The following is a 17,909-nucleotide window of genomic DNA, read 5'->3' as shown; positions in this document are numbered from 1 at the left end:
TGTTATGATCATTCTTTGCATTTTTTTCTTCTTTCAATGCTGAAATGTTGACATGTTTCAGGTGATCGCAGTAACCAGTGTCCTCAAGGTTTCACTTTGGTGTCTGCCGGGCCCTATTGTACTGGTAATGATGTATTATGTTATTTCTACCAATTAAACAACAAAGTAGTCTTCACTGGAAAACATTATTTAGAAAAGTTGCATTCAAAGATGTATTATTCATTTGAATACATCTTTAAATGATTTAACACCTTCTTCAAGCATAACTGGATTCATTCTGATCATCTGCTTAATACTGTTCTGATTAATGCACCTTTGTTTTGCTTTGTTTCCAATCATGTGCTACAGATGAGAACGAGTGTGAGGTTGGGAATCCATGTTCTCACACTTGCCACAATGCCATGGGCACATACTACTGCTCCTGTCCCAGAGGCCTCACAATCTCTGCTGATGGCAGGACCTGTCAAGGTAAACAACATTTCCATGCACACACATGATAATTCATTATCTAATAAGAAATATTTATAAACAATGATAATAATAACAATAATTAATCTGCTTCCCTACACTCTCTAAGACATTGATGAGTGTTCACTGGGTGGGAACGTGTGTCACGATGGACAGGACTGTGAGAACACTATCGGTTCTTACCGCTGTGTCATGCGTTGTGGGCGTGGCTTCAGGAGAACAGCTGACAGTCTCAGCTGCACAGGTAGGTCAACAACAGCTTGATAACATTTTTTATTTTTAAATTGTACAATTTCCTCAAGGCTTAATGTGTGACGTTCTCAGATGTGAACGAGTGTCAAGAGTCTAGTCCATGTAACCAACACTGTCTCAACACCATTGGGAGTTATCGCTGTGCATGTGAGCCAGGATTTCAACTCAGGAACCGACGCTGTATCGGTGAGACAACTGTTTTTTATATGATATATGTATATATATATATATATATATATATATATATATATATACATCTCAGGGTAACCAAGATTGCTTTAGAAAGAAAGGGGGAAACAATCTGGTGCTCGAAACATGAAACATACTGACCACAGTAAGTTTGTATTCCAGTGAGGTGTACATTCTTAAAAAGCAAATCTGTAGCAAACATGTTTACATATCTCAGCCATCATCAGAGCAGTACATGTTAACTGTAAGATGCTGAGGATGTACACAAGACAGTAAAATAAACTATTTCACCTCCTTTTTTTAAATTCTCTTTTTTTATTGAATTGTCTCCAGTTCCATATAAACAATAAAGACAATTACATAGTGCTTGCATTGATGTTCCATAAGACTTGGTTGTAGCAGATGAAATTAAATGAAATATACAACATAGAAAATTCAATATACCAACTACAATCATGAACCAAAAATAAGTGTGTTTGTCTATAATCTCCAAATCACTTCACAAAGAAGTAGACAAGAACAGAACCAGACAAAACAACAAAAATAATACAAATCATGGTCTGAAACTTTTTCCAGTCTAATTGAAAAAGTTATTCTTTCCATCTTGTATGTCGTAAATTATGTCAACCCAATCGTCTACCATAGGTATTTAAAACAAACTCTAATTCTCTTAAAAAGGGTCTAATTATCATATAAATATGATAATTAGAACACTGCACCATACTGTATATCATGTTCCAAACGTTTTCAAAAGAAAAGTATAAATTAAAGCCACTGTTATTATGTAAGGGCTATATGGAGACCATAGTACCTCCAGGTCATTGGGAGCATAATAATTCTGTTTTCCCCTCAGATATAAACGAGTGCAGACAGAGGGTTTGTCGTTCAGATCAACAGTGTAAAAACACACGGGGTGGTTACACCTGTATTGACCTGTGTCCCAATGGATTGACCAAAGGTGCCAACGGAACATGTGTAGGTGAGTGTGCAGCAGAAGACGGACCATAATAAAACAGCACACACTCTGAGAGATTTTAGTGTCACTGAAGCTAGAGTTACAGTGAAAAGGTGAACTGTGGGTCTTTGTGTCATGTGTATTGTTGTTGCAGACATTGATGAGTGCAGAGATGGCACACATCAGTGCAGATACAACCAGATTTGTGAGAACACCAGAGGAAGCTACCACTGCACTTGTCCACGTGGCTACAGATCTCAGGGAGTTGGGCGGCCTTGCCTCGGTATGTACATGTCACCGCCAAACAACAAGATAATATCTCATGACATTGGAGGGGCTTCTTTAGTAATGATTAGACAGGTAACTTGTTTTTTGTTGAGGACACTTTGCAAAGCTCATGCTGAGCAGTTTGATACATTGCTGCTTGCACCTTTCACCAGCTTTGTCACTCCTGCCAGCACACTTCCCTCTTTTTGTGGGTGACTCACTCCTGCTGAAACTCTGAAGTCATTACTCTGATGTCGTCTTCAGTCTCCTCCAGGTGTTAGACTCTGTCGCTCGCTTGCTCACTGTAAATCTCTAAAATGGTGCACTGCAAACTGCTTGTTAACAACTAACAAATACAGAGACTCCGGAAATTATTCCAGAGATGCAGTGCATGGTGTTAAAACTCTGGGTTGATTCTGGTCTTCGCTGTCAGAGTAAAAGAAAAGGGTAAGGAAGGTCTTCAGGGAGGGACACTGGAAAAAATATAAGCTTCCTCCTTTGACACATCGACCATAGAAAGATTAGCACCATCTCCTCACTGTTCACTCTTTGTCCTTTCACTCTTTTTCACTTCTTTTATATTGATTTTTTTTTTTATTTGGCTAATTCCTGGTGTTGCTTTGTAATGGCAGAGTTTTCCACATTTCCCTGTGACATCATTAACCCTGGACATTGATGTCTGTCTTTGTCAACGTGTACAGTATCTGACCTCAGTTGAGATTTGTACCAGAAGTAATTTCTTCACAGGAAGTTATTTTCTTCTAGCCATCACTTTTATTTAATATAAGAGGACATAATATCAGTTTCTCTCGAGTGTTTATACTCTAGTTGCAATACATTTCTGTCTTAGAGACATGACAATGTATTGTTGTTGTACAGTGGGGTGACTAACATATCTCCTTTTTCCTCCCTTCATCCTCATCTGTCTCCTCTATTTTCTTGGCCCGCACCACCTCATTTATTCTTTTCATACACCTTCTTTTGACCCCTTCTCTCCTCTGCATTATTTTTTTACATCCTTTCCTCCTTGCACTATTCTATTCTGTGACTCTTCTCTTCTTGGTGCTGGTCTGTCTTTGTGCTGAGGGCAGATATAAATGAGTGTGAGCGGCTTCCACAGCCCTGTGCCCACCAGTGCATCAATACTCCTGGCAGCTTCAAGTGCACCTGCCCGCCCGGGCGCCACCTGCTCGGTGATGGCAAATCCTGCGCTGGCCTGGAGCGTCTGCCCAGCTATGAAAGTTACTCATTCGGCTACCGCACGTCTCAGTCCTCTTCTGAGCGTAGCTCCTACCAACAGCTCTACCACAACTTGGCCTCTCAGAGCTTCCACTCCTACGGCGCCGCCACAATGGGGCGCTACAGGAGCCGTAGCCGCAGAGAGATTGGCACACATTCCTCACAGCAGGGCCTCCTTGGTTGTCATGAAGGGTTTAAGTCCCAGGGTGGACACTGTATAGGTAAATATGGAGGAGGACAGGCAGGGCTGAGGTGAGGGAGACGTGCTTCACGACGGCTGGAGGGTTCATCTGTGTGTGTGTGTGTGTGTGTGTGTGTGTGTGTGTGTGTGTGTGTGTCGCCAACAGACATCAATGAGTGTGAGGTGAGGGATGCCTGTCAGCACGAGTGTATGAACACACCAGGGAGCCACAGGTGTCTCTGTCCTCTCGGTTACCGCCTCATGAACAATGGCAAGACCTGTCAAGGTGAGAGCCGAGATCATAATCATCATTCAACTTTGCCCAATCATACTGAAGTACGGTGTGTGTCCATGTGTATCATATTTGTGATAATAACCTGTGTGTGTGCTGCGTCTACAGATATCGACGAGTGTCTGGAGCAGAACATCCAGTGTGGAGCGAACCAAATGTGCTTCAACATGAGAGGAAGTTACCAGTGTATCGATACACCCTGTCCACCAAACTACCAGAGGGATTCAGCCACAGGGTAAACCTGCACACAAATGCACTCACCACTAATTTAGGGTAAATATAATATAAAAGCTATGAGAGTAGTTCATATTTTTGGATGATTTTAACACATGTTTAAGAAGCCATTGTGTTAAAAGGTCCAGTGTGTACAGATTAGTGACCTCTAATGGTGAGACTGCAGAGAGAACTTCAGAAAATTACAATAACCTCCGCAGCAGAACGGATGTAAACATTATTTTACAACTCTCTCTAATATTGTTACTGCTGTGGTTTATCTGCACTAACTATTTGTTATTATTAAATTAAACTTGAAAAAAAACTTGAAAATGTCCGCTGCTGCAAGTTGCATAAATGTTGGTTGGCTGTTTTGAATGTTTTGAATTTTGTATTGCTATATTATATATTCGTCTAAAATGTATTTTGCTGCGTAGGTTCTGTCTGAAGAACTGTCCACCAAACGACCTGGAGTGCACGCTGAGCCCTTACGCGCTGGAGTACAAGCTGCTGTCGCTTCCCTTCGGCATCGCAGCCAATCAGGACCTGATCAGGCTGGTAGCCTACACACAGGACGGCGTGATGCACCCCAGAACCACGTTCATAGTGGTGGACGAGGACGTCATGCTACCATTTGCTCTGCGAGACGAGAACCTGAAGGGAGTGCTTTTCACGACGCGGGCTTTACGAGAGCCCCACACGTACCGCATGAAGGTCCGAGCCCTCTCCTTCAGCGAGGACGGAGGCATCGAGTACCAGACGACCTTCATCGTCTACATCGCTGTCTCCGCCTACCCCTACTGAGAGCACTTTAATCGATGTGTGGCAGAGAAAACGCTGAGAGCAGCAACCTGGTGTGAGTGAGTGGGTGTGGTTGTTGAAAGAGACCACGTCATTAAAACAGACTGAGAAAAAGACTATTTCTGAGAGTGTGTGAGAGAGAGAGGTCAGTGACAGCCAAAGGGGATTAACAGGAGACTGGGATCAAACTGGCTATTCTTCAGCTTTAATCCTGCAAAACTCGTATCAGTCTGTCAGGATTGTCATTCAAATATTTTCATATTTTGTCCTGCTCAAATTTTATTTATAAGGTAAACAAGATTTTGCCCCTCAAAGCACAAACGTCCACCACTGGCTCAGAGAGCACGCTTCAACCCTCCTCAAGAAATGTTTTGCTAGTCTCTTATTTACATCTACCTATTATTAACTTATTGGGAAATGCTTGAACATGTTCCCACGTGTGTTTATCCCTCCTGTAAATTGGTCACGAGTGGAGCTGTGACAGGTCAGATATGGTGCTCATTGATGGTCAATGACCGTCGTCCTATCATACGTCCTCAGGTATCGGCTCATCATACCTACAGTTAGAAATCCTATCAGCCAGTACATCGTGTGCCATAATGATCCACCCACCAAGATGTATTTTATTTTTTATGACATGTACATACGTTTCATTTCTCGTGTTTTGCTGTATTTTACTTAATCTATCCATTTTGTAATAAAAATTTAATAAATGAATATACACTGAATTGAAGTCTAATGTGCTGTATGTTGGTGACATCATTATTTAACAATTCAACCGAAACATCAACTGTAATAGAAAACAAGAAGCAGAAATCAAACTTATAACTTGATTAAGGCAAAAAAATCAGAGCGGTGTTAACATTTAATCTTTAAATCAAATGCTACGATGCTGACAGGCTCAGACTTTGATTCTTTGTAAGCATAAACAGTAAATTATATTACTTATTATACTTTATACTGCAGCAATCTGTTTGTATTAAGAATGTTTGTTACTTTTTGACTTTTTGAAGTTGGTTAAAATAAAGGTCCTTCATCATTCTACATCTAAAACAACACGAAACAAGCAGGGTTTTTTAAATCAGCATTCATACTTTTTATTTCTGTCAAAAAAGCATAAACATAAAAAAGGAATATTTGAGTAAGGCATTTGTGCATCAGTTTCCCTGCATCTCTGACCAGAAAAAACATGACGCAGACCTCGTCATGCCATGTCAAACCAGCTGTTACTGCATGACTGCAAAAAAGTATCTGATGTATCAATGCATCGTCACTGATGGCGGTATTCAAACATGACCGCCCACGTCTGAATATCAACTGGTGAGAACACGTAATTACAACAGGCTGTGCAGAAGCCTGCTAACAAGCTGTTCATCTGAATCAGGTGTGTTGGAGCAGGGCAACATCTAAAACATGCAGGGCAGTGTTCCCTGAGGACCAGGGTTGGGAAACACTGTAATACACAACGCTGACAAAGCAACATCCGGGATTAACCTTCACACAGTGAGTGATTACATCTTTGTCTGCATATCTCATAGAGTTAAATGTAACAGAATGGATTTATGTTGACTTTTAATTTAAGATTTTTACTCAAATATAAACAGGTGACTTAATCATCAATGTGAGCTACTAATTATTTTCATGAAAGCAACATTTTGGCAACAGACATAGTCCTCCTGATAAGGCAAACAAAACTTTCCAAATTTTCCTCACTTCATAAAATATCTGGGAATTAAGAGTATGACGTTGTAACCGTATAAAGACAAATACTGTATGAAGGATCTGAACAACCTCCAATACAAATCACATATTTTTTCTCGGAAGAGACATGAAACATGTACAAAAGAGACAAAAGTACGAAATGCTTGAGAAAATAACCAAAAGCTCAAAAAAGGGGGATCATGCAAACTATATTTTTCTCAAAGTCACTCTCACCAGACACCAGAATATAAATGCTATTAAATCATCTCTCCTTTACAACATTAAATGTCAGTTTAGTTGACAATAGGAAAATGTATAATCCTAGATTATATGTTCTGTTAAATACCAAACTATAAAAAATAACAAAAATCCTAGAAAGGGTGATGATCGTACAGAATAAACGCACCTCTGCTATGATGACGAGTGGTAGCAGAGCCACATTGTACAGTAGCACAGAGTGCAGCAGTAAGTCAGACACAGGATGTGAGGAACCATTTTGTGGGATTAAAATAAACACTGGAACTGCATTGTGGGTAATAATCCATAACAAGGGTAGCTGGTCACATGGAGAATATACAGTAGTTGAGGGGTAGAGGGATGAGTGCAAAGAAGCAGTGAAGTCTTCTGATGCTGTTTCTACAGTACATTTGCGAAGTCTTAAGTCTTCTCTGTTGAGAAACACAGTCGTGTGGAGCTGATAGGCTTAATGTGCATCGTGTAAACTTCATTTGACAATGATGTGAATGTAACGCACTTTTGTTTAGATTTGAATGTTACACACTAGAGCTTCAAATGCTTTTAATTTATGCTCCAGCGAAACATTTCAGTCATCTCTGTATAACAGGATCAAACTTCTTCATGGAGATGGAAACTACCTCTTACATTGCACGACAAAATATCTGAGTGTAAATCAGGCTTCAGTGAGGCTACTACCCCACACTGGTGTTGATATTGGACCATACAGTAACGGAATGACTTGGAGGGGGATTCAAAAGATGAAGGAAGCTACAGAGACATGAGGCGAGAAGCTTTCTGTAGCACTCTGTGAGAAACACAATTTAGTGGGCGGTGACCATGCATAGGGAGAAACAAGGAAAAACAGTGTTTAACGCAATGTGACCCAGATGTTTCTTTAAGAAGCTTTTATCACGGTAGGATCACATTGGATTAAAAATCAGTTTTTCCTTTTAGCTCCTATGCCATCTCTTACATTATACAGTGAGAACACGACAGTGGAGCACATCCCCCGTTATCTGTGAGCGATGTGGAGTGAGCCAATCCTTAGTTTCTCTTTTACACCGTCTTCCTCGCTGTTAGAACCCTGACGATGCTGCCCACTCCACCAGCGGCCAGAACCTGGAGACACAAGATGAGTAAAATGTGATCAGGCCAAGTCTGTGGTAGCTCATTCTATTTTGTAGCATTTTGTGGACACATTTTGCTGAATGAAAGCATCCTTCACAGACTCTGGTGGATCTGAAACTTCTAACCCAACAAACCCAGGCCAGCAAGGAGATATAATCTCTCCATTTTGGGCTGGTCCTAGTTCTCCTCCCAGTTGGACGTGCCAGGAACATCTCCCTAGGGAGGTGCCTCATGAAATTGCTACCTTACCAGGTGACTGAACCACCTCAACTGGCTTTCCACGCAAAGGAGCAGTGGCTCTACTCCGAGTCCCTCCCAGATGACTGAGCATCTCACCCTCACCCTGTCTAAGGGAGACCCCCAGTCACCCTACTGAGGAAACTAACCCATTTTACACTACATTCAAATTATCTCTTTCAACTGCACAAAAAAATGAGTCAAAAACCAATCTACTTTAGTCCCTTTAGGATGAAGTAAATATTTACCTTTTCGTGCCACTGCAGAAGGACGGCGCTGCTATTTTCAGACGGCCTCTCAAAGCCCTTGTATATATATTTCATCAGTAGATCCACACCATTCTTATCCAGAGACTGCACCGCTTTCTCAATGTCACTGCTCTTAAAGGCACTGAGGACTCTCACCACCAGACCCTCAGCACGATCCTGGAGAACAGAGGGGAAGACAAGTGAAACACGGCATAACAACCAAGAAGCGAGGAGTCTTCTTCAGTGGTGCAAATAATAACTGCCGTTTCAGTCAGATTGTTGGAGTTATTAATAAGTGTCCTTAAATTTAGGATGCACATTACAGTAAAGCAATCACAAAAGTGTATCGAAACCATTGATTACTATGACTCATGTAGGTTTGCAAGAATTGAAACCCACCTTGACATTCTGGTTCTTTGTGTTGATTGGTGGATTCTTCAGAACTGCATTTAAAGCCTCTGTCAGATTTCCTGTGCAACAGACGTTAAGGATGCACAACACTGACAACCAGCTCATATTATTGTTAATACAGACAGCGTCAATCACAAAGGTTAATTCTAATTCACAAATGAAGGTGCTCTAAAGTAAACAGTCCCTGTTTCCTGGCTGAAGAAGAGGGAGTTTACAGCAGGATAACTTGAATATAATTTTGACTTAAGAAGAGCTTGTTGGATAAAATTCTACCTCTACAAACTCATCCTGCTTCATAGAGTTTTAAATAAACTTTGTCTGTTATAGAAATGATGAAAGTATGGTCGTCTTTGCAGTCAGAACAAAAAGGAGAAATAACCTCACAGACAAGTAACTATTAGAGTCTACATGTGTTTAAGGGAGGGTAAAACAACCTTAGAAAGTGCCACATGTTTGAAACCAAACCAAGCCTTGTTTCAGCATTTCAAATGTTGAAACTGTCAGACTTGTGTAAAACATGTGTAACTTTCAGCTCGTCGGCACTGGGTGGGAGGTTTCTGTCTTATTCAATGAGGAAGTGTAACACTTTCATGCCTTATAAGGACCATGACACTGACAGCACAGTAGCAGCTGACCACAGCAACACAACACAACACAAGCCTCTGTGAATTTGCTAAATTTTAATATTATTATTTTTATAAAGATTCTTACACATAAATGAGCAGAACCTTCTGTCTATAATCTACCTTCATGTGGTTTGTTTTAAAACTACAAAATATTAGTGAAGAGTTATTAATGTCATCTTATAGGTTATAACATGTAATTGCACTGAGATGGAGGGACACTGCGGGACACAAGTCTTGCCAGTGGATTAAGGAGATGTCATGCAGCCTGGTATTAGAAAAGCTGACATATTATACAGTCTAGTAAGAAATTAGAAAAGTTGAGTAATTTAACGAGTCATGGCAGTTTATGGAAAACATGAAAGTGGCTGTTAGGTTATAAATATTATATTCATTCATTTATTTATTCACTATTATTGCATTGTGACTATTAATATTTATTTAATTATCTTCCTTATGTCTTTGTATATGTATAAACTGCTAAACTTGGGAGTATACACTTGAATAATGTTCAAGAACTTTGTCCAAGAGTGTTGTGTTCTTGTGGGTGGGTGTGGCTATTTGGTTGTTTGTTTGTTTTGCTTCAATACAAATGGAAAAAAAATAAATAAATAAATATATAGTTGTAAAACAAATGTCATCAAATTATACAATAAGCAAATATAAAACACACACGCTCATGATGTTATATTACTCTTATTAATGAAGGGGTTACCAGTTACATTGCAGTCATTGCTATGTCTCTGCCACAACAAGACATTCAGTATTTACTAAAACACACAGAGTAAAAGACGCAGTTTTAACTACACTATAAAGTTCATTTAAATGTATTTTAGTTCGGTGTACAGTGCATGATCAGCCTGCAGTGACTTGAGAAGAAATCCCTGGAATGTGAATGTCATGCAAGTCTGAACAGAGACAGGCCTAGCTGCAGGGACGCCCAATCATACAGTGACAAGTCATAAAGTATACTGTGAACATACACAATGAATAATAAAGATACAAAATAGCCACGAAAACCCACGCATCGTTCAATTGTGGCTCTTTTCACTCTGTGAGTATGGCGTAAATGTACCAGTGCGTTACGAGCTAACAGCTAACCATGGGAAGGATATTGCCTGATGAGTGAGTCCACTTCTGCTTCATCGGGACCCAGCTGATTCTCCGCTCCGTCCTCCTCGTCCACAAATTTGTTCTCGTCGTACTCGTCCACGTCCACTCGTCTGAAGCGTGCGGACACGGTGTTCGTCGACATGTCTGTGGAGGTCTGTGGATTTTCTTGTCGTAGCTGTTTGTTGTGGATGTGCTTCTCTCTGCTGTCACAGCGCCACAGACAGACAGTTCCCTGACTTGCTCTCCTTTGATCTCTGTCGTCGTGTGCGGGTCTGTGAGCACGACATCGCCCCATGGTGGTACATGGTGGTACATGGTGGTACTGCAGCGCACGTTCTGAAGTCACCGTCTTGGCCACTAGAGGGCAATCGCAGCTAACAAATGAGTGAAAGCTGACCTGACTACAGCTATATCTTGAGACAAGTAGTATTTGAAAAAAAGACGATTTTTGAGAAAAGTAATTTTATATAAATATAAAATCAAATATGCTTTAACGAGTTGAGCCTTCGGTCTGTAATCTACCTGGTTAAGCACGTTTAAAAAAAAACAACAGCTGTTGACCAAAGTGCTGTACAGTAGTATTAAAAATATAAAAATTATAATACTAATATAATTATAACTGAACAGATGTAAAAACAAAAAATAAATAAAACATAAAAGACATAAAACATATCAGCAGACGCAACAGCTCACCCAGAAACTGGACCATGGACATGAACTTGCTGTCCTCCTGTCCTTTTTTCTATTTTATTGTACTGTTTTTCATCACAATCTAAAAGAGCAAATGTAACTAAAACACAAACACCACGTCCATGACTGAAATTGTCAGTGAAGTTTGTGCACCTGATAAACATGACTGACAATATTCTGAATATCTTAATTATTTGATTAATCTGATTTAATGTACTTGCGTGCCACACACACACAAACACGTGCAAAGATCTTACAATGAATCGCTATCAGTCTTTGTATTTAAAACGTAAACGGAAAAAGTAGTATTCCTAATGCAGTCATTCCCATGTTATGTGTATTTCTGTGAAAGAACCACTCATAAACTAATACATATATTTAAATAAATAAATACAGCAAATAAACACATAATGCTGAAAAGCACACATACAAATGAAATATAGTTTAAATTGTCATTTTACACACAATGACATAACAAAATTTGATCTTTTGCAAATGGATAAAAAAAAAAAACAGCACAGATGATTATTGCTCCAAGTTACTATAATTAGACAATGATCATAAACGTATTTATACTTTTAAACTGCAAAGGCTACAACCAGATACTTGTACTACAGAGAGAGAACATGATTGTTTTACTCTTTAAATGTGTCCAAACACAACAAAATCACTGTATATATACACTTTCTTGGGCTAGGGTTAGGGTTACATGAACCCTCTTGACGGACGCACAAAAAACAGACATTTCAAACACGCTCAGAAGACAAATTGTTTCACAATGATGAAGAAAATTCAGGAGGCATTTAGAGAGCATGACAAATGACTGTGGATGGTACCAGATATGGATGAGGAAGAAGGTTTTTATTACAGACTAAACAAGACTGGTCCATGTGCGCACACTCACACACACTTAGCCTGATAAAGTTTTAATGGCAGTGATGTAATCTGGGTTTTATTGTAAAAAAAACAGAAGCCGCTGCTACTTCTGTGTGTGTGTGCACATGTGAGCATGTCTGACGTTGGCAAAATAAGACATATTTTGTTTATCTTTTGTGAGGACATGTTGACCTTGTGAAGACATTTTGGCTGATCCTCACAACTTTTAAGGGCTTTCTAAGGGTTAGACTAAGGCATTTACTTGGGATGGATATGGTTATATGTGGTGGGAGAATCAACTCACTGCAATCAGGTGTGTGTGGCACTGATTGGCATTGATTAAGCCCAGGTGTGGGGAGTGTTCATATACCCTGATTCTCCAGTGCTCTGTGCTGACTCATTGTCTCACCTTCAGAGGTAGTGAGAGCTTCTCCCTGTGTCTTCTCAAGTTGTCAGTGTATCTATAAACACCAACTCAGAGCTTTGTGTGTGTTTGATGTCAGTTGCCTGTTTCCCAGCGTATAACTTGTGGTGCTGGAGAGTTTGTTGTGACTTCAGCCTTTTGGTTTTTCAAGGAAAGTCTCCAGGAAATTAATGTAACTCAATGTAATGTCCTCTGAAGTAATGGAAACCAGACTGTGTGTGTGTGTGTGTGTGTGTGTGTGTGTGTGTGAGTGGATAAGTATGGATATCCTTGTGAGGACCAACAAACCTACCTTTATTAACCTGAGTGAGGACATTTTGAGAAAGTGAGGACATTTTAGCTGGTCCCCTTGTTCTGTCACTCCTTAAAAGGCCTTTGTTTAGGGTTAAGACTTGGTTTAAGGGTTAAGCTTTGGTTAATTATTTAGTTGTGATGGATAAGGTTATGATAAGGGGCAAGGCAAACTATTATGTGAGTGCCCACTCTAAGAACACTGTACAAAAATGTGTCTGTGTGTGTGTGTGTGTGTGGTCCAGGTATTACCCATTATGTGTGGATTTAAATCTGATGACACAGTCACATTAAACTTCTTTTGTTTAAATGATCACATTTTAAGGTGAAGACATGTGGTTAGGATGAGGTTAGGGTTAGGTTAGGGCAGCGGTTCTCTATTATTTTCTGTCACGCCACCCCCAGAGACCAAAATTGAAAAATTTCCCCCACCCGAATTGAAATACTATTGAAAACCTGATCATTTTTTTTAATTAGCTGTATAAACCACTGTATGAGTCCTGCCCTGACTCTCATGCCCCCGACACCTCACGTGACACCATCCGGGCAGCCCACCCCACTATTTGAGAAGTACTGGGTTAGGGTTAAGTTAAGGGTAGGGGTTAGGCCAGTAAGTCAACGTAATGTCCTCTGAAGTCATGGAAACCAGACTGTGTGTGTGTTCTTGTATCAATATCTTTGTGTGGACCAAAAATTGTATTAACTAAGGGAGTGAGGACATTTTGGGAAAGTGAGGACATTTTGCTGGTCCTAACTTTCTGTCACCCCCTGCTTTTAGGGTTAGGGTTAGACACATAGTTGTGATGGTTAGAGTAAAGTTAGGGTCAGGAGTTAGGGAATGCATTATGTCTAAGCGAGTCCTCACTATGAATGCTGCTCAGATATGTGTGTGTGTGTGTGTGTGTGTGTGTGCTGACTCACATGCTCTACTGACCATTATTGTTGCTGTGGTGTAAGTATTTATTTGACTGGATTTCTTTGGTGATCACAGACCAGCACATTATTTCTTTGATGTCAGGGTTTTCCTGAGTTACCCGAAACTGCATTACACCCCTCCACCCCCCCGCAAGGAGCACTTTCCAACTCCCACACTTACCTCTACTTGAATGAGGCAGCAGACAATACATCTGGGAAAAGCTGAATGTTTTTGGCAACCCTCCCTTCTTTTCATACCAAAACTATGAGCTTATTTTAAACACTGGCTCCTGTGATGTTATCACAGACGCACATGAGTATATGAGTCCATTGCAAAGTGCACACTGAGCATCACACATTGACCTTTTTGTCTGAAAGGTCACACAATGTTTCACGGCTGCCTTTTTGTCAAAAGTGGTAGTTTTAATTTTGTCATCTGCCTCACATTCACATATATTACATTTAGGGTGATTACAGTACGGGAGAAAGTGTTGCTCACTGCACTCGACTACCATCTATCTCTCGGGCCTTGGCCAAAGATGATGCATGAATGGAAGAATGACAAATGTGTAGCGCTTTGATTGATCATCAAGACCAGAAAAGCTCAACATAAACACAGAGGATGTAAGGCATTAGAATAGTAAGCTGGTTGTGAAACTGAGGAGTGTCCTTTACCCCCGATCTACACACACACACACTCACTCACTAACTACTTCTCCTGTTCTCTCGTCCTTCCTTCCACCCCCATACACACAAACACATAAACACACAATATTGCGTGCATTGGACATGAGTGTCCTCATTGTTGGCTTTGTGGAGAGTGCCCCAACCCTTCTGTGCTATGTCAGTGACTCAGCACATCAAAGTGTGAGGATACAGGCACATACATGACCCTCACGTGAATGTGTAATTTGACAAGCCCTGGTGACTTTCAACGTGGACAGAATTTCCTGTGCAGTGCGCACTAAGTGGCCGGAGAAGAGATAAGACTTGAAATAAAAACACATCTAAGTGTCTGTGTATTCAGCTTTTAATGTCAGTGTAAATCTGCAGGGCACAGAGCCAGGTGCTTCCGTGCCAGAGGAAGGACTATAAGATCATTGCAAAGTATCCTGAGCACATAATTAGTGGCCTCTCATGAGAGGAATATTGCTCCTGCCGTAATGATTTCAATGCGTAATGTAATGGTTTAGCGGGTGTGGCTTTGGAGCAGGTCTGTGGGTGGCTTCTGCCTCTCTGGAGGCTGAGGATTTTAGCCGTTGGGTTATTAATCAACAAATTGTCAATTGTCGCTGAGTGGAGCTTTTGAGCCTCTGTATTATGTGTTGCCATCATGTCTTCCTGTAGAGGACCAGACTGGAAATAAGTTACCAAATACAGTATGAACTGTGTTTCTATATTTATTTTGTCCTGTGTGTGTGTGGGTTTCCTCAAACAGATCATTCACATGCAGATTTGGGAATTAGGCAAATTGGACACTCTAATTTTACTATAGGTTTGAGTGTGAGAGTGGATGGTTGTTTGTCTCATTGTGGCTCTGTTCATAGTGTACTACGCCTTTTTGCCCTATGTCAGCTGGGATTAACACCAGTGGCCCCTGTGACCCACATGTGGAGGATAAAGTGGTAGAAAATGGATGGATGGATTATATCAAATAAATCAAACCACAGTCGCTGTGTGACTCCTGACTGACTTTGACCTAAGTTAGAAGTGACTTTTTGAACATGAGCAGTGAAAAATACATACATTAAAAATGTAATGTGTGTAAATACATCAGAGAAAGCAATCAACTTTGGTTTAGTTGCACATGTGAAATCATTTGTTGCAAAACAAAACAGTTTGGAGTGACTGCACCCAATATAGATAACATATTTCCAAACTGTCTACAAAAACTACTAGGGGTAAGTTGGTGAATCAGTGAACATTTTGATGTTCACTGATTTTCAGTGAACACCTGGCTCCAGGCCCCCGCCTGGGGGCCTGGAGCTGAGCGCCGCTGTGTTGGAGTTTACCCCGGTGGACGAGAGGGTCGCTTCCCTGCGCCTTAGGGTTGCGGGGGGGAAAGCCCTGACTGCTGTTTGTGCTTATGCACCGAACAGCAGTTCGGAGTACCCGGCCTTCTTGGAGGCCCTAGATGGAGTCCTGCAAGGAGCTCCGTCGGGGGACTCCATAGTTCTGCTGGGAGATTTCAATGCAAACGTGGGCGACGATGGGGAAACCTGGAGAGGCGTGATTGGGAAGAACGGCCTACCTGATCTAAATCAGAGTGGTCATTTGTTATTGGATTTCTGTGCAAGTCATGGACTATCCACAACAAACACCATGTTCGAGCATAAGGACGCTCATAAGTGTACTTGGTACCAGAGTGTCCTTGGCCGAAGGTCGATGATCGATTTTGTGATCGTTTCATCTGATCTAAGGCCGCATGTTCTGGACACTCGGGTGAAGAGAGGGGCAGAGCTGTCAACTGGGGGGGAGGACTCTGGATAGACCTGGTAAACCCAAACGTGTAGTGCGGATGAACTGGGAACGTCTGGAGGATGCCCCTGTCCGAGAGGCCTTCAACTCTCACCTCCGGCGGAGCTTTTCCTGTATCCCTGTGGAGGCTGGGGACATTGAACCTGAGTGGGCAGTGTTCAAAGACTCTATTGTTAAAGCTGTAGTGGAGAGCTGTGGCTCCAGGGCTTTGGGTGCCTCAAGGGGCGGTAACCCTCGAACATCGTGGTGGACACCGGTGGTCAGGGAAGCTGTCCGACTGAAGAAGGAGTGTTTCCGGGATATGTTATCCCGGAGGACTCCTGAGACAGTTGCAAGGTACCGACAGGCCCGAAGAGCGGCAGCCTCTGCTGTGGCAGACGCAAAGCAGCGGGTATGGGAGAAGTTCGGAGAGGACATGGAGAACGACTATCGGTCGGCACCAAGGCGTTTCTGGAAAACCATTCGGGGCCTCAGGAGGGGAAAGCGGGGGACCATCCAAGCTGTGTACAGTAAGGATGGGACACTGTTGACCTCAACTGAGGAGGTAACCGGACGGTGGAAGGAACACTTTGAGGAACTCCTGAATCCGACATCTGCACCCTCTGTGATGGAGGCAGAGAGGGAGGCTGATGGGGGATCATCGTCAATCTCCCTGAGGGAGGTCACTGAGGTGGTTAAACAACTCTGCAGTGGCAAGGGCCCAGGGGTTGATGAGATCCGCCCAGAAATGCTGAAGGCTCTGGGTGTGGAGGGGCTGTCGTGGATGACACGTCTCTTCAACATTGCATGGAGGTCGGGGTCAGTGCAGAAGGAGTGGCAAACTGGGGTGGTGGCCCCCCTTTTCAAAAAGGGGGACCTGAGAGTGTGTGCCAATTACCGGGGCATCACACTTCTCAGCCTCCCTGGCAAGGTTTACTCCAAGGTTCTGGAAAGGAGGGTTCGACCGGTAGTCGAACCTCGGATTCAAGAGGAACAATGCGGATTCCGTCCTGGTCGTGGAACAACGGACCGGCTCCTTACTCTTGCAGGGATCCTGGAGGGGGCCTGGGAGTACGCCCAACCGGTCTGCATGTGTTTTGTGGACCTGGAGAAGGCGTATGATCGGGTTCCCAGGGAGATACTGTGGGAGGTGCTGCGGGAGTATGGGGTGAGGGGGGCACTACTTAGGGCCATCCAATCCCTATACGCCCGAAGTATGAGCTGTGTCAGGGTTCTCGGCACTAAATCAGGCCTGTTTCCTGTGGGTGTTGGCCTTCGCCAGGGCTGCGCTTTATCACCAATCCTGTTTGTGATTTTCATGGACAGGATATCGAGGCGTAGTGGTGGGGGAGAGGGGTTGTGGTTTGGCGGGCTTGAGATCACGTCGCTGCTTTTTGCAGATGATGTGGTCCTCATGGCTTCGTCGGCCTGTGACCTTCAGCGCTCACTGGATCGGTTCGTGGCCGAGTGTGAAGCGGTCGTGATGAGGATCAGCACCTCGAAGTCATGGTCATGGCTCTTAGCAGGAAACCGATGGATTGCCTTCTCCGGGTCGGGAATGACTCCTTGCCCCAGGTGAAGGAGTTCAAGTATCTCGGGGTCTTGTTCACGAGTGAGGGGACGAGGGAGCCGGAGATGGGCCGGAGAATCGGAGCAGCTGGTGCGGTACTGCATTCGCTTTACCGCACGGTTGTGACGAAA

At 42.4% G+C, this 17,909-nt stretch overlaps 2 protein-coding genes across 3 annotated transcripts in view; one reads left to right on the top strand and one right to left on the bottom strand.

Annotated features, from left to right (window-relative positions):
* Positions 1 to 5,585, top strand: part of hmcn1 (hemicentin 1) — a 77,142-nt gene extending 71,557 nt beyond the window's left edge. Inside the window, exons 98-107 of one of the 2 annotated variants that reach the window (XM_044043529.1) lie at positions 62 to 124; positions 349 to 468; positions 578 to 712; positions 793 to 906; positions 1,763 to 1,888; positions 2,019 to 2,147; positions 3,223 to 3,591; positions 3,718 to 3,837; positions 3,952 to 4,078; positions 4,494 to 5,585. In XM_044043529.1, coding sequence (XP_043899464.1) covers positions 62 to 124; positions 349 to 468; positions 578 to 712; positions 793 to 906; positions 1,763 to 1,888; positions 2,019 to 2,147; positions 3,223 to 3,591; positions 3,718 to 3,837; positions 3,952 to 4,078; positions 4,494 to 4,860 — 1,670 coding nt within the window. In that variant the 3' untranslated portion in view covers positions 4,861 to 5,585. The remainder of the gene's footprint in view (positions 1 to 61; positions 125 to 348; positions 469 to 577; positions 713 to 792; positions 907 to 1,762; positions 1,889 to 2,018; positions 2,148 to 3,222; positions 3,592 to 3,717; positions 3,838 to 3,951; positions 4,079 to 4,493) is intronic. The other variant, XM_044043530.1, reaches the window with a different exon arrangement.
* Positions 5,586 to 7,285: 1,700 nt separating this feature from the next.
* arpc5b (actin related protein 2/3 complex, subunit 5B) lies at positions 7,286 to 10,810 on the bottom strand. Its single transcript, XM_044043531.1, has 4 exons — positions 10,558 to 10,810; positions 8,808 to 8,880; positions 8,409 to 8,585; positions 7,286 to 7,914 (listed from the first exon to the last, which is right to left on the bottom strand). The coding sequence occupies exons 1-4, from the start codon at positions 10,695 to 10,697 to the stop codon at positions 7,852 to 7,854; spliced, it is 453 nt and encodes a 150-aa protein (XP_043899466.1). The 5' UTR covers positions 10,698 to 10,810; the 3' UTR covers positions 7,286 to 7,851.
* Between the last annotated feature and the right edge of the window lie 7,099 nt (positions 10,811 to 17,909).

The sequence above is a fragment of the Solea senegalensis genome, linkage group LG14, assembly GCF_019176455.1.
Source record: "Solea senegalensis isolate Sse05_10M linkage group LG14, IFAPA_SoseM_1, whole genome shotgun sequence".
NCBI classification, from domain to species: Eukaryota; Metazoa; Chordata; class Actinopteri; order Pleuronectiformes; family Soleidae; genus Solea; species Solea senegalensis.
This window is presented reverse-complemented; position numbering and strand designations above follow the sequence as displayed.